General features: G+C 38.9%; 2 protein-coding genes across 5 annotated transcripts; one reads left to right on the forward strand and one right to left on the reverse strand.

Moving 5' to 3' along the window:
• Window positions 1–210: 210 nt before the first annotated feature.
• Window positions 211–16,050, reverse strand: LOC5510152 (tyrosyl-DNA phosphodiesterase 2). Its single transcript, XM_048734315.1, has 5 exons — window positions 15,813–16,050; window positions 3,021–3,104; window positions 1,890–1,924; window positions 1,390–1,563; window positions 211–1,062 (listed from the first exon to the last, which is right to left on the reverse strand). Exons 1-5 carry the CDS (start codon window positions 15,915–15,917, stop codon window positions 450–452), a joined length of 1,011 nt encoding a protein of 336 aa, XP_048590272.1. The 5' UTR covers window positions 15,918–16,050; the 3' UTR covers window positions 211–449.
• Window positions 7,197–10,943, forward strand: LOC116616980. 4 transcript variants are annotated; one of them, XR_007314147.1, is made up of 6 exons: window positions 7,198–7,803; window positions 7,903–7,957; window positions 8,145–8,434; window positions 8,692–8,875; window positions 9,048–9,410; window positions 9,626–10,943. XR_007314147.1 is itself a non-coding variant. In XM_048734316.1 (3 exons), the coding sequence occupies exons 1-3, from the start codon at window positions 7,406–7,408 to the stop codon at window positions 8,349–8,351; spliced, it is 636 nt and encodes a 211-aa protein (XP_048590273.1). In that variant the 5' UTR covers window positions 7,197–7,405; the 3' UTR covers window positions 8,352–8,758. The 4 variants fall into 4 exon arrangements, 1 of the variants encoding a protein (XP_048590273.1); XR_007314146.1 differs by having other exon boundaries at window positions 7,198–7,957; XR_007314145.1 differs by lacking the exons at window positions 9,048–9,410; window positions 9,626–10,943 and having other exon boundaries at window positions 7,197–7,779; window positions 8,692–8,758.
• Window positions 16,051–20,322: the final 4,272 nt, after the last annotated feature.

The raw sequence follows: 20,322 nt of genomic DNA on the forward strand, positions 1-20,322 counted from the left end.
AATAGAGGTAAGAACCCTAAAAGAACATCAGCTGTGCACTTAATGTTTTGTCTTTCAAAATTTAGCCAAATTACGCGGGATTACGCGGAAATTTGTGGTTTATGCGGATTAAGCGGAAAAAGCCAGTAATTCCAGAAGCTCTGCTTATGACAAATCTGCCCCCCCCTCGCTGGGTATTTGACTCATCCTGAGTTAACTTCTTCCTTTTTCTTACACTACACCATCACAACGACTGACACTTTAGTTAACCCCTCCCTTCTTCCGACCCCACCCTGCCAGGGATAATCCTTTTTTTAGTTATCCCTCCCTTCTTTTTACCCCATACTACCAGTATATGAATCATCCTTTAGTTTACCCCCTTCCTACTTGCCCCACCCAGCCACTATGACCGATCTGACCCTACAAGTATGAAACTGACAAGTACCCCTCCCTCTTGCTGAACCCTGACACTACATATTTGTAATAGCAAATTCACACCAGATCCCCCAGTGGTCACTAGGGAACCTGCCACATGATGGGACTCTCTTGGTCCCTACAAGTGAGAAACTGACAGGCTCAACACCACCACCGGGCCTTACAAACACTCGATCAAACCTAAGCTTTGGCTTGTAAGGATAAGGCCAATCTAAATTGTCATTAGCACTGACATCCCATGTGAGCTTTGAGGCATCATTTCCAACTTTTTCCCACACATCAAGGATACCTCTAGAATCAAGCCCACCAATACCATTCAGCTCTTTGTCTCTGAGATTCATGTCTCCGGCGAATAAGACCATAGAGTTAGGATCTTGTTCTTCCATTTTTTCCAGCACCATTTCCAGCTGCCGTTGACGCTCCCTAAAACAATCTTTCGTACTTTCCAAATGTGACGTCATCAAGATAAGTGGTACCTTGTCCAGGAAAAGTACTGGTTGGATTAAGAGGTGTCGCCCCATTCTTGAGTAAGGAAATTTGATGTCAGATGGTGGCGCTGACGGATTGACTGTTAGCTTGTTGTAAAGGATTGCATTAAAATAGACAGGGCAGTAATCGACTCGAGAATCGACAGAGATGCATCCATAGCTGTAATAAATAAAAATATAAGATTATTTTTTGATGTGGTGTAGATCATACAATTATATACATTATTATTGTACACTATTATTATGAAATATATAACTTTTGTATGGTCCAAATCACATCATAAAGGTCAGAAAGAAATAAAAACCTATTTGGAGTAAGTATAGGCTGTTTATGTGAAATGCAGCCCAAATCCATAGGCTGTACAAAATGAAACAGACAGAGACAGACAGACGGACCAGCAACTATAAATAAATAAGAGAATCCCATTTGAGGTTGTTACACAGATAGACAGTATAAAAGTATCCATTTGGGATTGTTAAAACACACCCATGGCAGTTCTCCTTATAAAGTAACAGCGTCCCTTCTATCACTTCCTGCAGGTACACTATGTCTGGTTTATGACTTGTTATGAGATCAATGACTGCTTGCGTTCTTGGCCTAAGATTCTTTTGATCAAGACCATCTACATTCCATGTAAGAAACTTCAAATTTCTTGACTCTCTGTAAAATACAATGTTTTACAGTTAATACTGTAAAAATGTTGATTTCAAAAGTCTTTTGTCATAAAAACGAATTGTTTCATGTGATGATCCTTCCATGCATAATATCACAAACATTTATCACTGTGAAAGATCCAGTGAAAGATCCAGGATTTTCTTGAAGCAGGAGGGGAGGGGGTGCTATAGAAAAGCCACAAATTATAATTTGTACATATGAGTCACTCAGAGGGGGGGGGAGCTAACAGGGGAAGGGAGGGGTACCAATATATGAAACACTTGTCACTTGTGCATCATAAGATAGACCACAAGAGTTTCAGATTCACTCACTTGACATCTTCTTTGTCCTGAGGGGAATCACACACCTAATAACAAAGAATCCTGTTATTATTTAGACTTCTTTTTATTTAAAATAGAAAACAGGGCTTCTGGAATTACGCGCTTGTGCGGAAGCGCGTAATTTGACTTTCTCCGCGTAATCCGCGTAATCCACAAATTTACGCGTAATCCCGCGTAACTTAGCTAAATTTTGAAAGACAAAACATTTAAGTGCACAGCTGATGTGTTCTTTTAGGGTTTTTTTCTCTATTTCTCGTAAAAAAGGACAGATATTCTTCGTAAGAGTGCGATATTCCGAACTGAATTTCGAAAACAAATAAAATGACTAGACGTTCTTTGCTAAACCGCGAAGGCCTAGGACTAATAATAAAATACCTTTTCTAATTGGCTGGTGGCTAGGAGCCAATGAAAACTCGCCTACGATATTTTCGCGCAAAAAATAAACCTTTTTCAACTTATTTCGTGCTTTCCTTCGGAACAAAATGTAGTTTGGGCGTAACAGTTGATATTTCGTGTAATTTTGCGCGTAATTTAGTAAAGAATCCCGCAAAATTTTGATTTTTAAAGAAAAATGTATTGCAAAATCCCGCGTAATTTAGCGCGTAATGATTGATTTTCCGCGTAATTTAGCAAAAAATCCCGCGTAATTTTGATTTTTTTTTTCAGCGTAATTCCAGAAGCCCTGAGAATAATATGAGGTACTAACCACGTAACAGATTAAGTGTTGTTAACTGGTGCATGTTGACACAACCCAAATTAATTTTGTGTTGATTATGAGTTGGCATGAATTTTATATTTCTGATGCATTATATTAAATAATTGTTTTGGTTCTGAGTCACAGAACCAAAACAATTGTCATTTGTTTGTCAGTCATTTGTTCATCCCAGACCAGAGCAAGATCTCAACATGGTTGCTAATAATCAGCCAAATGACTCAAGTGCACAATTTCTCGGTTCAAAGAAGCCATAAAACTGTTTCATTCTTCTTTGTTTTGTTGCAGTATCTATTGAATTTGAGATGCTCAAAATTAGCTGCCAGCTATGGTATATTAAGGTGAAGTTTTGGGGTGCTGGTTCTACGGAAAACAACTTCATCGAGGTAATTATTTTAGCTTGCCCTTACCAATATGGGTTTGCTTTGAGTCCCTGCAGAATCATCCTCCGTATTATCCTTTGCAGCAGATTCATAGTATGCACTTGCTGCTTGCTAAAGAACAATTATCAATAAAATATTGGATGGGTTTATTGGCAAATGTTTTAACATCAGCATTTAGCAAATGTATAAGTACATTTCACAACTTCTAAACTGTAAAAAAATAGACAGAGCTGAACCCAAAGTGGACTGTTTAGTTACCAATAATCTTAGAGCTAAAGCAAACCACTAAGATGTTTTTTTCCGATGATTACATACCGGCCGAATCTCCCGGTTTTCGCAAGAGAGGAGGACGTCGGGTTTTGCGGTATTGGCATTTTTTTGTACAAGATTGCGGTAAAAGAGCAAAAAACATGCGGTGATGCGGTATTTCAAAACACTGCGAGATGGGAGATTTTGCTTTTTAAACGGCGGTATTGCGGTAAAAAATTAAAATCTTGTGGTGTTGCGGTGTTAACGTGATGTCGCACATGCTCTTCAAAACCTCGTTCTTCTGTGCGGTTGGAAATATTTTCGAAAATTTTGTGCGGTATTGTGGTTATTAGACCCTCCCCCAGGAGACTCCCGGTTTTTAGCTTTCATCTCCCGCCAAAAAAATAGAAACTTCCTTCGTTTAATGTACGCTGTGTCTACTTGCACGGCTTCCGGTAAAGGAGGAAAAAAAAAACTAGCTGCACGGCTGTCTCCTATTTTCTCGATTTTTAGCCTAAATATCAAGTTTCTTGCTTTGAAACACTTCCACGATTATTAAGAACAGCCAAGAGATGTTTTTAGCTTGAAAAGCTGTGCATTGAGTGATCCCCAAATGTTCGGTACAGTATGAAGGCAGCGTTGAGTTCGACACCTCGTTTTCGCCATAACAGCTGTGCAAGGAGAAAAAAGGTAGTTGCACTTCCCTTTTTTTCTTTTGCCATTAAGCCAAAATGAAAAGTTTTGACTTTAAAAAAGCTCCCACCGTTATTTAAAACCGTCAAACGCTGGCTTCGAGCTTGAAAAAATTCGCAAAAGGCGACATGCGAATGCTCGGCACATAATGAACAATGCTTCGTATGCTTTGCCGAGCATTTGCGGGCCGCTTGTTGCATCCACGTATGCAAAACGACTGCGCATGCTCAGATCTTTGACATATGGCGCGCGCGAGCAATTTCGGCGGGAAAGTGTTTTCAAAAGAAAACAAATAGGTTTATCCGGTTTACGAGGCAACTTTGGCGGAAGTACTGACAACAAATCGCTGGGATAAGAAAATTACTGCACGGATAAGGTTTACACTTATTGAAAAGAAAGATTATAATATTACCTGGATTTTTTGAGTTTACCTTTTTATAGCGGAGCCAAGCGCGGCCCCAGGCCGCGCGCGTAGCCCCAGGCCGCGCGCGTAGCCCCATAGGCATAGAAATATGGTATAGGTATGCGACTTGGTTTTTGTGGTCATCGCGCGGGTACCCTGTGGTGTCACTCGCCAGCCAGTCAGCCGCGCGACTCCCAGGCCCCACTCGGCCCCGAAATAACGACTAAATACAAGCACGGAGCAAGGGAAAAAGTTCTTGTCGATTATGCGATGATTAATTTTTTTGCCTATAAAGTCAACTAGAGGAGATCTACTAACATTCATTCACGCCAAGATTTATCTGGTTTTAGCTAGCAAATTTAAGCAAGTAACAGTTCACATTAAAAAGCGAACAGAACCACAAGAAAGCGACCAAAAAAAACAAAACAATGCAAGGTGAGTTTCGGACGACGATTTGTATTGTCTATTGAGGATATGACAGTTATTAGGCTTATTGTTGCCCTTTTTGTATGCTTTGAGAATGCGAGTACTTAACTTAGTAATCAAATTATTTGAGCATAACAGGTTTTGTTTTGACATTCTTTGTTTTATCTATATTCTTGATTGTGTTGAATAAAATACAATAATACAACAAAAACTGGAATTCGTCTTCAATAAGACTTCTTCAGGGCAGATTGATTGTGTTGATATATTTCATAAAGGCTAACCAATATCGTGTTGCATTTGTCAAATACTGCTAAAGAAGACCGTTCTTGTCTTTATATCCTGTGCTCTTAGTCCTAAGAAGATACATATCCTTAGAAGATACAGCAGCTTTTTCAGCTTACAAGAGAATTTTTTCTTACCGAGGATAAAAAAAAAACCTATATTCAATATGTATTGTTGTTATTGTCTGCATCTTGCATCTCATGTGTTTATTTTTTTTTCAAATAGTTGTGGAAAATTAGTTAGATTATAAATGGCTTGATAAAAAGATTGTTTTGAATGAAATAATAAATAATTGTTTTCACTCTTTTATGAACCAGGAACTACCTGAGGGCCAAGATGAATGCTAAAGACTGGAAGACATGAGAATTAAAAATCATGTCTTGAAGAGAACAGTAGGATGTTCTTATTCACTAGTCATTTGATACCCCCACACCCATGGTCCCAGGGAAGGGTGGGGGATTAAACTTTAATAAAAGCCTGTTTACCACCACCCCTCTTGACATATTCTGGTTAAAAAGTGGTCTAAAACCCCACATTAACCCCTGGCTTCTGCGGGACCATAAGGGAGGGGGTGCAAATGACTAGTTCATTACTATGTGATTCAACAGTACACACTCATAGGTTTTTTTAGAACAAGATACTTATATAATATAAAACTAAAAACAAACTTTTGCTTTTTAAATAATAAATCTGTAAAGAAAACAGTTTTCTAACAACCTAAAGATAATGGGGAAAGGGGATATTTTAGAAAAGTACTGAATATAATTATCACATTATTGTTATTATATTTTCTTTTCAAACATTTAAGGAAGAGTCATATTTCTTCCTTTTTCTTCTCCCTGTTTACTATTTTTATGCAATTGATGCTCTTTTCAATTTCCCCTCTACACCAAAAATAAATTAATGAACAGATTTGATTTTTAAATTAGAAATTTTCATTTATTACTTTCACTTATATTTTCTTTTTAGGATTTTCCTTCAAAGTCTCTTGCCCATTACATTTATTTTAGATGTTTAGATTTATTTCATTGGAATAGTTAGATCCAGGGTTTCTCAAAACACCAAAATATAATGCATTACTGGATGTATATTTGTAGATATTAATTCCCATGGGGATGGAAAATCACAACTTAAAATGGTACATTAAATCTTCAGCATTGCATCTTATCTAAAATTGTGTCTGACACTATATTCCATCCTTGAAATCCTGTTTCATCCATTGTTCTTCGCAAGAACAAACTTGTCAGAATGTAGCTTTACAAATGTACATTAATGGAACTTTTATTAAGGGGAAGGGTTTTTTAGGGCAAGATACTTAAACTTTATAACACTAGCAACAACCTTGTTCTTTTTCAATAATAGAATTCTGTTCACATAGCTTGGATAGCAAAGACATGGCCTCTTTAGAGGCCTGTGGTGGTGAAAGGGTTAAGATAATGGGAAAGGGGAAATGTCAAGAAATGCTCAATCAAATTATTTTCATTACTGTTATATTTTTTTCACCAAACCTTTCAAGTTGAGTCAATTCACTTTATATCTCCTCTCCTGTCGATTATTTTTTTAGTCAATTGATATTCTTTGATTCCTCTCTACCCCAAACATAGATCAATAAAAGGGTTTGGTTTGAAATTAGCATTTTCAATCTGTTTTTTCTTCATTGCATTCATTTGGGAGTAGGCCACCAACAACAAGGCCACTATATCGAAAAAGTGGGGTGCACCAATATGTAATGCATGAAAGGAGATATATTTTTGGATTTTAATTTCCAGACATTTTTCTGAATATTTGGTCCAATGAAGGAGAGAATTGCCACTAAATCAATACATAAAAATCACAGTATGGCATCTAAACAGTCTAAATATATTATTTTGAATCTTTGGAATGCTGTTACATCCATGACATTTTCTGCACAAGGGCAAAGCTTGTGGGAGTATTGTTTTGATTAAAAAAAAGATATTCATAATGGAACTTCTATGATGGGACATAAGAATTTACCATTAGACTCTTGACAACTTTGACAGCCATATCCACACCAGGAATTGTGTTTTTTAACTTTGATGTACTGCATAATTTAAATTATTGAATAAGGCCTGGATCCATTTGGTTGGTACAATAAATAAATCTCAGTAGAGAGCAGGATCCTAGACCCCCCAATAATACCTTTGATCAGTCAACACAAAAGGTGTTTATGCTGGCTCCGCTTTTAGGCAGTGCCTAAATCTATATATTATCTTTATTTACCAAAAAAGATGTTAAATTTGAAAGTCACTTGTCGTGGTTATGTCGTTCGCGGTATGGCTGTGGGGTTTGTTTATGTCGTTGCTACTGTGTTTTTGATGCTCGGGAAAACCCACAGAAGATGTTAAATCTTGCGAAAAAGAAGGAAAAACGAGAAAAGAAAAGGAGCAATGCTCGGATGCATCGTCACTTCGACGTGAAGGCCGTGAAACATCGAGGGCAGCTGATGTACCGGAAGATTCGTGGCTTTGTTTACAGCACAGAAATGAAGTCACACGCCAAGACAAACGTTGCTCTTGTCCTTCGTTCTGGGGACACGGTGGTGGTCTTGCTAAAAGTAAAATCCCTACAAGGCTTTATGTGGTTTTTGATGATGCAGGACGCAGGATCTCCGGTTATAAGCCGGAAACCAACTGATGCAATTTATGCAGGAGGAAGGGAGACGAAAACTTCCGTGACCACGAATTGTATCACTCGAGTGACGCATGACGGAAGGCAAGTTTACGCTTCGTAAAAGAGGTTATCAACTATCAAACCAAAACCACAGCACAATATACTTTAGGGTTGCACTGAATATGTGAAATATTGGAGTAATAATATATGCAATTCCATCCACAGAGAGCAGCATGTGATGACAGAAATGTCAACCAGTCCAAAGAGTTCAATCAGCAAGGTACGTGTATATCTTGTGCAAACAAAACAACATATAATATAAACAAGCTGGGGTGTCTCGAAGTCATGCTTTATGAACAAATAAACGCCTTTGATGCAAGTATATTATACATGGTTGTGTAAATTCATTTTAATTGTGACATAACAAAAAAGATATGTTATTATAATATGTATTTTGTTGTTTACAGATATTGGAGACTACCCGTTCACCTGTGCATCGCTTGTGCGACTCATTGCAAAATCCCTCCCAAGATCCCCTAACCTCATTAAATAATATGCGAAAGCATATCAAAACTTTACTGCTTCCGACTAGAGCGCCTGACAAACAACGAAATATTGACGAGAAACCCCCTAGACCCCCTCTCCTGAAATGCCCTGATGACCCCCGTCGGTGAGGCCAGAAAAAATGACCGAGGAGATATAGTTTTAAATACCGAACAATGGGGGCAGATAATGACTAGCTTATATCAAAATAAAGGTAATTATCAAGATTCTTCAATCACCCAAGGATAGAGTGGGGAATGAGGATGGGGATTGGCAGGAGCAAATAATGCCACACCCCCTTCCCTTTGCATTGATCTGTCATTTCTCCTTTTTGAGTCCATTGAGGAAACAACCTGTAAAGTAACAAAAGAAGTGTAAGAAAATGGGCTATTGTAATACTGATTCCTATTGTACAATTGTCTTTATCCTACCCCTTCCCCAATTTTTTTATATAATTATTTTTATCATCAGATGAGACACTTGACGAACAAGTAGTGACTCAGTACCACTATATGACCCAGCAACCACGAGACTTTGCCGAAAAGAATGCCCCAGGGCTATATTCGACAATTCTAAACAGCATGACCAGATGCAAGCATTCAGCCCTCCAAGAGCAGCGCACTATTACTCTGTTACACATGTTGGCTTACTTTAGGTATGTTATACTGTTAGTGATTCCATGACCGAAAATACCAGTAATATTCCATTACAGTATGGCATTAAATGTACTCTCTAAACAAATGAATTTTGATTTTTCAAATACATTTGAGGGCAGTGTTAGTATTCATTTTATTTAAATGTCTAGCATACTGTATTCTTGTTTTCAGGTCTCATTAGGATAACCACTGGATGGTGTTCCTCTTGGGTGATTTCCACAACATTTATACAGTACAATTACCAGAAAACACCAACCTATCAGTGGCCACACACATGGCATCATCCATGCTCGATATTCAGCCAAACATTCGAGCTGTTTCAATCCCAAGGGACCCACAACAAATTCACAGGATTCACAGAGTAAACATTGATGGAGATGAAAAATTGTGTTGTGGTGGAATTGTCCTCGAGTATATCAACAATCTATTGCTAAAGGGGCAAAGGAAGCAACATAAGTCATTCTTGGGTTCTCTTCCTGGTCCATGCCTTAATCTTAAAGCTCATTCTATTCAAGAACAGATTAAAGATTTTAGGTGGGCATGTTTTTTTCTACTGTGATAAACACTATATCACCAATACAGTACTTATGCTCCACCCCTGAATCTGTCGAAAGCTACTGTATGTTAATAATAGAGTTAGGAGAAGTTATTAAATAGAGTTTGGAGAAGTCTATTAACAAGATTAGATAAAGTAAGTCAGCTAGGGGCAGTTGATTCCAACTTTGACTCAAACTTTGTCTTATCCACAGGGTATATTCAGGTTTAACTCAAGATGAACTACACAAACTGGACACATGTAAGCTGGTTGATGAGTTTAAGGCAAACCTCAAGAGTATGGAGGACTACCTAAAGGCAATCAACCACACATTTAGCAGCTGCAATATGCTTAATAGCTTTAAAAGCAAACACATCTTACCAATGCCAGGGGACTGGCCTACATGGTTTTATTCAAAAAAGATAACTGCCCAATCACAAGATGGAACTTACAATTCAATAATACCAGAGCAAGGGGCTTTCCATGTGGGCTTGAAGAGAGGATGTAATCATCTTTATTTATCATTTTTTCTTCAACAACATTTACAAGCAAGTATTTGGCTCAGAACTTCCTCTCGAACCCAAGCCCTTCAGATCTAACTTTGTTATTACTGCAACAATGTGTGCATGGCTTTTGATACGATCTAAAGTAATGGCCAAATTTGCCTTGTGCAAAGACTTGGAATATGTCTTCATGCTAAACCATCTGGAGGAAGTCCTACCTCTTACATTTTATCAGTATGATTGAATCTTCCTGTCTGGCAATCTTAACAGCTATGTCGACACTATGACTAGATTGGCAATTATATTTATAATATGGGAAAGACACCACTATGACAGGTCGACTCCATCCATGCTAAGTGATCTAGAGCACCACCGCATTAATTTTCCACAGTATTGAGTTCCACACTTCAAAGCTACACTGGTAAATCAAAACAGGCAAGTTCACAAAATGTCACGATAGCAAATGCCATAAAAAACTAAAGTAAATTGTGCCTGAAAATGCCCCTCCCCTCTTAAGAATTAGGAGGGAAGGAGGACACTATGAGGTTTGGTCAAATTAGGTCATTTAGACTAAAGATACAAAAAAATATTTCTCCTCCTCTCTCAGCTTTGATTTGATGTAACAAGATCTAATTGTCCGCCTTTTTTTCTGTATTTCACAATATTTTGTTCCCACTTTGAGAAACATCTGGAGCAGGGGAGCTCAAAAAGGGTTTTGCCGTTACAGTAGGGCGGTCATTATAAAAAACTATGGTGAAGTTGCTCGGAGAACCAACCACCCAAGGTCATAAATCTTGAACATTCCCTATTCTTACAGCTTATCCATAACTGTTGGAGTTTGTAGGTTAATCTGCATACTTAAACACCATTGTCAACAAACAAGACACCCCTTTATCTAATGAGCGTTAAACATTTTGCCTTAACAGCTACCAAGGCAAGTAACTAAAGCCGGAAAACCGAAAGGGCAAACAGAATTCCACCTAACCACATTTAACCCATTGACTCCTGGCTTTTTTGGAGCTGAATTTACAAAAAAAAACAGACTGAAAACAGATACCTCACCCCCTATTCTGAGTTTTATACAGCCCGTCAAAGTCAAACACAGCTGCACCTAGTCAGCGGTATCCAAGCTTTCCAACAGTGCTTTGCGGTCCCCACTTTTAATCCTTCGTCGTTGTGCTGAAGCCAGCACAAGTTGATGGTTGCTTGTAGCAAGCAAAGGTGGATTCATGATGATTTTTTCTTGTTTGGCTTTGCCCAGATGAGAAAATAATTTTCTAATGAATCACCACAGCTCTCCTAAATGCTGTCTTTTCTGAAACCAAATTGATTGCAAAATTGTTTACACTGCTATTCTGGGTCTGTATGACCTGTAATTGATTTGTTTGGCTTCGGGGTAAAAAGACTTATAAAAGACCATCTGACTTTGGGGGGAGGAGTGTTGACTGGCCCTCCCCTCGTGGATTTCCCCCTGGATCTCCCAAGAATGCTTTGCAATACGTAAAGATATTTTCGTGGTTGTACAATCCTTTAAGGGATTGACATTGTGTTTTGAGGCCAAGGAAATGTACCTGGAGGATCAGAATAAAGGTATCTATTGGTGTCTTGAGCTGTGTTTGCCGATCTCTCTCCCTTGTGTGGTATTTTGAGCGTTTTATTGAGAGGGGTGATTCTGCTTTTCTCTCCTTGTTCGATTTGAGATTTGTCAAAGAACCTGTGCTATTATTTGGCTTAAGAGTAGATGCCAACACCTTTGTTGGATGCATATCTGCAAGACCATTTATCCCTTAGACTGATGCCTGAGTATCTTCATCTTGTTGTGTTTATTTTGAATTTATGAATTTTTTGGGTTGTGGGTACTTCCCAAAGCCGGTACAGGCCGGTTGAGGGGTCAATGTGTTTACCAACACACCCTAAAAATCATGCTTGCCTCACTGCCTGAGAACAATGCCTTTTTTGCAAGCTTAGGTGCATACAACAGTGTAGGCAAATTCTGCTTGATAGACAAACAAGCCTCCTTTAAGTTATGGCTGATATTCTAACAGATAATTATCATGTTAAAACCATTGGGGAAACCACAGGGAGCCCAAATTTTATAAAAATATTTGCCTTTATAAATTCAAAGCAGCAGTGTCAACCCACTTTTGGTACTTTTCCTGTATATTCACCGCCAAAGTAATCTTATCACAAAACCTTGCCTGAATCTGATGTTTTCTTGGGCATTTTTTTCTAAAAAAGCTATGCATATCATCCATATCAATGAGTCCAGTCATGTCCAAGTAAAAAAAATTCTATTTCTAGGTTAAAGATATTCACTTGCTAGAAATGGCATATATGTGATCCAATCCACTGGTGTATGTCACAGCATAAGTCTAAAAAGGTCTAGTTATTTTGATTAAAATCTAGGGGTGGTTGATTAACCCATTGACTCCTGGCTTTTTTGGAGCTGAATTTACAAAAAACAGACTGAAAACAGATACCTCCCCCCTATTCTGAGTTTTATACAGCCCGTCAAAGTCAAACACAGCTGCACCTAGTCAGCGGTATCCAAGCTTTCCAACAGTGCTTTGCGGTCCCCACTTTTAATCCTTCGTCGTTGTGCTGAAGCCAGCACAAGTTGATGGTTGCTTGTATTTTTTATAAAAAATACTGCTATGAGCATATTAGGAGAGTGTCTCAGGACATCATGAAGCCTTTTGGGGCATAATTGAGTGCTTTGCTTATGGATATTTGCAAGCAAAGGTGGATTCATGATGATTTTTTCTTGTTTGGCTTTGCCCAGATGAGAAAATAATTTTCTAATGAATCACCACAGCTCTCCTAAATGCTGTCTTTTCTGAAACCAAATTGATTGCAAAATTGTTTACACTGCTATTCTGGGTCTGTATGAGCTGGAATTGATTTGTTTGGCTTCGGGGTGAAAAGACTTATAAAAAACCATCTGACTTTGGGGAGAGGAGTGTTGACTGGCCCTCCCCTCGTGAATTTTCCCCTGGATCTCCCAGAATGCTTTGCAATACGTAAAAAGATATTTTCGTGGTTGTACAATCCTTCAAGAAATGGACATTGTGTTTTGAGGCCAAGGAAATGTACCTGGAGGATCAGAATAAAGGTATCTATTGGTGTCTTGAGCTGTGTTTGCTGATCTCTCTCCCTTGTGTGGTATTTTGAGCGTTTTATTGAGAGGGGTGATTCTGCTTTTCTCTCCTTGTTCGATTTGAGATTTGTCAAAGAACCTGTGCTATTATTTGGCTTAAGAGTAGATGCCAACACCTTGGTTGGATGCATATCTGCAAGACCATTTATCCCTTAGACTGATGCCTGAGTATCTTCATCTTGTTGTGTTTATTTTGAATTTATGAATTTTTTGGGTTGTGGGTACTTCCCAAAGCCGGTACAGGCTGGTTGAGGGGTCAATGTGTTAATAAAGAAATTAACTCCAAAGCACTCCCATTATCATACAAGGACTTAAAACAATCCTCTTCGGCATGTTTTTCTGATCCAAATAACTGTTGTGATAATCAAAACTGCACAGTAAACAGAAGTGATACTGAAATTTTAAGACTAACTTGTAGTCACACCTTCCATGATATCAGTTTACAAACAAACGACCAGCTATGTCCATTCCACACCACCTCCATCCTGGAGAAAGTGAAGACACTTTCCGATGCCTTAAATAAGAGTATTATCAGCCCATTGAAAATGACAGATCCAGCCAGTATATCAGATCAGTCCAATACACGAGACATTGTTGATGAAATTAATACTTCAAGTAAACCTGCAGAATATTACTATTCAGATGAGTGGAATGAGCATGTTGACAAAGTACTGTCTAGTTTTGCAGTGCCACAGCCTTCAAGTCAGGCAAGCCAATCTCAACCTGTAGCACACTCTCAACCACAACCACTGTCTCAACAACACCCACAAGTAACAAGAAATCAACCACAGGAACCCAACCTAATTCTCAAATTAGCATCAATGTTGCAAGTCTCAAACTTGGGTCATCTACTTTGGTTTCTTCCACCAAACATTTCTCAAGCAACTTTATTTGAATCTAAGGAATGGTTCTAGTGCATGTACATTTATTTCCCTATTAATGGCCAATGAGTTTACAACTTCTTCTTACCGTGACAGTTATCGATTGGACAGCAATTCCCCCCTTAGTACTCCATGGATCTCTTTACTTGTCACAGCTTTTGCAAGGGGGAACCAAACGTACGATACAACGACGCAAGGACATGGTAACCCCTACTTCAGTGTAGAATCTGCCAAAAGCCATTTAGCTCAACTACTTGGTTCCCCGAGTGGATCAGCTATATTAGAGGATAGATTTGACATTTCACTAACATGAACTGACCCTCAAGTGCCACAGAGTTTGCTGGGATTTACCGCCAGAGGCTAGATCGAGAGCCTAACTTGGCAGTGTTGGTGATTTGAAATGGAATGACTGTCTGTTTTGTCGCACATCGTGGAAAGCTATACTTGTTGCAGGCGCGTACAGGGGTGTGCGCAGGGTGAGCGCGCACCCCCCTTGGCGGCCAAAATTTCTTATTAAGGTATCTTCTAACACTAGGCTTTTTCCATGTTACCTATGACCGCGCACCCACCCCTCAGCCAATCCTAGGTACACGCCTGTGATGCACAGCCACCCCCACTCACAATTCAGAGCCATGATCGGCATGGCTCCAATAGAGAGTCGTGAAGAATTTCTTTCTCAGATCAAGCAGCAAATGTCACCCACATACAACGTTTGCTCCCTTACATTTGTTGGATATTGAGACCACAACTCGCACGAGTCAGGATTTCTCGTTCTTCGAGGCGAACGGCATTACGAGTTTACAAAAATTTGTACATAATAAAACAAATCCGAGCACAATTATCCACCCTTTGAATCACATTGATACTCTAAGTTAATAAAGTCGTCTTATTCTGAAGTAATTATTGAGTTCTGAGTAGAATCTTGGCAGTATTTGGCTGGACTATCCACTAGGCGTCCGCCATCTTTAATGAATCTAAAATTCCAACCTAGCGCATGCACAGTCGTTTTGCATACGTGAACTTGTTGCATAGCTTTTCAGGCTAAAAATTGTCGCTTGGCTGTTCTAAATAATCGTGGAAGTGCTTTAAAGCCAGAAACTTTATATTTAGGCTAAAAATCGAGAAAACGGGAGACAGCCGTGTAGCTAGTTTTTTTCCTCCCTTTACCGGAAGCCGTGCAAGTAGACACAGCATTTAATGTAATCTCCCGAAAATTCACCAGCGTGAAGTTGGTTCCTTATTCACAGTTCCTTTTTCCTACATGCGTACATAGTCAAGTAAAGCGTGAATATTTCTCCTCTAAATATATTAATGGGTTTGGAAAGAAAGCCCAAGATACAAATACATTTATTAGATGAGAGGTAGATTTCCTCTCTTTAGCTAGATTCATTTGTGAAAGCGATTGCACGCATTGCGTAATTTGACGTTTTGTAGCAGATAGAGTCTCATGTTCACAGCTCTGCTTAGCAGCGAGCACGTTAAAGCATCCAAATTTACCCGACGAAAATGCTGTTGGACTTGTTCTGAATAAACTGTTATGCCTAAATACTGTTTCAACTCGAATTAAAAGGTATCATGTAAGTACCCCCCCCGGATTTGAATAAGGAACTGAGCAAATAAGGAAACAGATGAAAAAGGAACTGCGAATAAGGAACCAACTTCACTCTGGTCGAAAATTCCCCGATAATTTCTTATACAGTTCTTGTATTTGAAGCACAATCTACCGGTTTTTTTAAGCTTTCAAGGTATAGTATTTCCAAGTTAAATATGGACAACTTACCTCTTTGAATGTTTTTTTTTTTTCGTGTGTAACTGATCTAGAATTTTAGTAAGTTATTACATATCATTCACTTTCTTTACCTCTACGTCCATGAAATTCTCTTTTAGGAAATTCATGGGGGTTTCTTCATCCGCTCCCGTCAAATCTCTGAAATCTTTCACGAGCGCACTCTGGGCTTCAATCATAAAGGCCTAAAGACTTTGAAGACGCCATCCTCTCCCGTAAATAACGGTCAAAATAAGCTATTGTTTTTCAAAAAGAGGTATTGTTTCAGTCTCGTGATTGTTGTGCTTGATTGTGTTACATATCACCGAATTTTCGCGCGCAGCTGCTGTACATAATGATTGCTCTCGTAGCTAACAACGCGCCAAATCCAAAACAATGTGATGAGCCGGCAGATTTCAAGTTAAAAAAAAGCAGGACTCAGAACCTAAGAAGTACGATGAGGAGATGATAGGCCTTACTATAAAATCGCCATTCAAATTGTGTAAGTATTTTGCATGGTTTTGTGTATCGTTGTCTACAAAAATCAAAGCCTCACTGTTTTAGACTCCAAGCAGTGGAAACGCTCAACACAGCGGCGAATTGTTTTGTGTCTACACTGTTTACGGTGGGTAGTTATATTCGACTCCCTTACAAGAGATAGAGGAGCTTAAACAGTTCTTAAATTCTCCCAGTTAGGTGAATTAAAGGCCCTTGCGGCGAACCAAAGGTTTCAAGAAAGGGGGGGCGGATTCATTTTCCTTCCGGGGATTTCCTTATATTTCCACTGGCAAACCAGGCAAAATGTTCGTGTATCGATCATTATCTGTAATTTGTGTACCAAACATACCTGTTATAAAGCCAGTTTCTTGAAGTTGTTGTTGTAGATGATTCTGGATCCGTTTTTGGTAGGAAGCTCCTCGCCCGTGGCAAACAAACCTTCGACTCTTTGAGGCAACTTTTTCGGTAAAAAGCGGACAGCTTTTCCCTTTAAAATCCTATATGCCATAGAAGAGTAGTTTCTAAACACAGCTATCCAAAAAAAAAAAATTCAAAAGGCCAGAATTTCCCTGCAATTCTTCACTGCAAAGTTGAAATTTAGTGTTCTTCTAGGGCGATGACAAACCGTCGGTCCCCTGAGTGCGGTCGGGGCCTGGACACAATACAGAACACAATGGTCTCAGCGGTTGCCATGGCATTGCATTTTATTTTCTATTGTGTCCAGGCCCCGACCGCGCTCAGGGGGGTATGGATATTATCTGAAACTACACATTATACATGAATGGGACTCCAAATTGATTAATGATTAAATTGGTGATATTATCCTTAATGGTGTCCAGTAAAAAGCCTTTCTATTTCGATCATGCATTGATGGAGTTTTGGCGTCTTCTCTTTGCACTTCTTCCATGGTTCATTCTTATATATTTTTTAGAAAAGCTTTTGAGGGCGGCACTGTTGTTAGATTGGCGTTCGTGTTCGCTTTAAAAAAATCATAAAGTTCTTTTCTTTTCTAACTGAAAAAAGAGGGGGGGGGGGGGGGTGAGGCTGGTCCCGCTCAGCCCATCCCTAAATCCGCCTCTGCCAATACTTTATGTTTATGGGGGCTCTTTGTTACATTACTACTGGTAAATTCTCATTTTCAAACTAAAAAAATGCTATTAGAAAGAACTTGGAAATGTATTGGCCTGTTTTCATACAACCGATCTTGAAGGGGGACTCATCTGCCTTCAGCACTACATAGCTGGAACTACGAAACACCTTGTCTGCTGCCTACCTACTTTACCTCTGACCTTAGGGGCAGATTAAGGATTTATGGAAAGGGGACACCTACCAGATGGGAGAAAAGGGCAGATATATAAAAAAAAAATGGTTGGAGTACATTTGAGTAATCAGAGAGTTGTGGGAGAACTCTTACAACTCTCTGGAGGAATTAAGCTCCCATACATTTCTTCCGTAAAATTACATCCAAAGAGGGAGAGGTCTGGGCACTAGCTCCCATGAACCTCTCTGGAACTGCGACATCACTCTCATGGACAACTGACCAAACATCACATTCCACAGGCAAGAATATGTCTGTGCCTATCATTATGGAATGTTTGTTTGGTTTTTTACTTTGAATTATTGCAAATGATAACATTTGCTTTATAACATCCAAATTGAAAACAATTTAAAGGTTACATGCAATTAATATGAGAGTAATAAAAAAAAGCAATTGATATAACAACAACAACATTTTTTATTTTCTGTTTGAAGTTACATACACTGTATACGAGCAGTCCTGCAAAAAGCATACCATTAAAAAGATAACCTATTTTCTTTATTTTTTCTGTCGATATAGTATAGTATCTTTTTTTTTTTGCTGATTCTCATACAATCAGAGTTGAAAGTTTACTTTTGATAACAAAAAATATGGCATAGTAAGTAAAGGCAAGGTATGGACAGACTTGGCCAAATTTATCGATACTTTAAAATCCCTTTTCTTGTGTCTTTCTTTGCTTTCTATCAGCCCCCCTGCCCAGCCCCCAAAAATGTTTTCAGATTGGAGCTCACCAGAGCCAGCCATATCAGACCTTCTACAGCTCTGCCTTTCTGGCAGTAGTTATAAAATGCTCTGTGCCACTGCTATGAGGAGATGTATCAGCACAGAGTAGTTTTGTTTTGCTTTTCACTGAGAGGTAGAACATGCCATCTCCATCCCTGGGGACCCAGGGAGAGTTTGGAGAGTCGTAAAGGGGGACAGGAAGGAGAACACGCAAAGCAAGGCTTTTCCCCTCTTTCATTTGTCTTTGCCAAACTCCTGCTTCCAGTCTCTGCATTGCCCTGGGTCCCTCAGGGTGTACCGCCTCAATCTAGTGGTGACAAATCCCTGATTCTACCACACATGCACAGAACACTTGGTATTTCCACCTGCTTTTTCTGAAGCAATACCATTACTGCTGTAGTTTTTTATGCAAAAAGCACAAGGGAAATATACTCTCTTATTTGCAAACCTTAGAGCAGAATCAAGGAGGAGGGCAAAGCAAAACCAAATATTAAAAAGAAAGGACTGGATTCATATTGTTCTTCAATAGATTTCCTTTTTTGATGGGTGATCCATCTATCAACCGTATGACATTTTAGTTTTGATTTTGTATAATTTTGATTAAACATACAGTAGTGCACATACAGTCTGCAATCTGGAAATGGGAGTAAATTTCATAAATCTCATGAAATCTCTGCAATAAGAATATAATGAAAATGGCAACAAAATCTTGAAAACCCAAAAGCTATCCCATTTAGGATTGAAATTTTTTTTGGCTAATGATCTGTTTTGCTATATCAGTTGACCATACCCATTTTTCCATCCCTTGGGGTTCAAATGTATTCTCTTGGCAAACATATGTTGTGACTTCAAGGGGAGTCCCTGCCTGGATTATGATGAAAAATTGCTAAATTGCCTGATGTCACCTCTGGTGAAAGTTATTTCATTTTTCTGAAGAGATTTTAAATCATGGGGCGTAGGCAAGGGAATGCCCACCCCCCCTCCCCCCCCCCCGTTCATGTGTCATCTGCCACAGGCAACCCAAAGATATAAGGCTATTCTTTGTGACCAAAGAAAAAAAATGCAGAATCCACGCTTTTTCTTTACTAAGTTTGGAGGGTATAATTTAGTAGAAAGTTTAAATTACAATAAAAGCTCTTTCAGCCCCCCTTTTTACCTTCGCGACCTTCGGAAAAAAAAAGGAATAAGCCCCCCCCCCCCACCTCCTTCCAGCAGCCAAAAATACGGTAAATGTATGAGACATTACTAAAAATACAGGGGGAAATTCTAATATTGGCCCTTTTGGGTCCCCTCCTGTTAAAAATCTTTGCTACGCCGCTGAAATCTATTTAGCCATGTGGCTTATTCCTTTTCTTTTCCGAAATAAAAGTCGACAACAACGCAGGTTTATGTTTTTTAAAACGATATTTCGGCAGGCCAATACCTGCCTTCTTCAGGTTATAAAACCTTTTTATAAAAATACTAAAAATACCTTTTTATAACCTGAAGAAAAATAAAAATACTAAAAATACCTTTTTATAACCTGAAGAAGGCAGGTATTGGCCTGCCGAAATATCGTTCTAAAAAACATAAACCTGCGTTGTTGTCGACTTTTTCTTTTAAAGGTCGACGCAGACCACAAGGTCCGACGCACACCAGCAGATAGAGGCTGTCCGGTGGTTTCTTCCTACGTCTTTTCCGAAGGTCGCGAAGGTAAGAGGGGGGGCTGAAAGAGCTTTTATGGTAATTTAAACTTTCTACTAAATTATACCCTCCAAACTTAGTAAAGAAAAAGCGTGAATTCTGCAATTTTTTTTCTTTGGTCACAAAGAATAGCCTTATATCTTTGGGTTGCCTGTGGCAGATGACACATGAACGGGGTTACTTGTCTGTGACGGGGTGACAGGTATTCTAGTGTTTCGCCGAAAGTCCGTCATACCCACCTGTCACCTTAGTGAACGAGCTTATAAATATCTTAGTTGTTTTATTATTACAAAGAAATCAAGTTTTTGAATAACAAAAAGTCATATGATCTTTTACCCAGTAAAGTTTTGAATGGCTATACTGATTTTTTCTTGTGATTTAAA

This window comes from Nematostella vectensis, chromosome 11 (genome assembly GCF_932526225.1).
Source record: "Nematostella vectensis chromosome 11, jaNemVect1.1, whole genome shotgun sequence".
Taxonomy (NCBI): Eukaryota; Metazoa; Cnidaria; class Anthozoa; order Actiniaria; family Edwardsiidae; genus Nematostella; species Nematostella vectensis.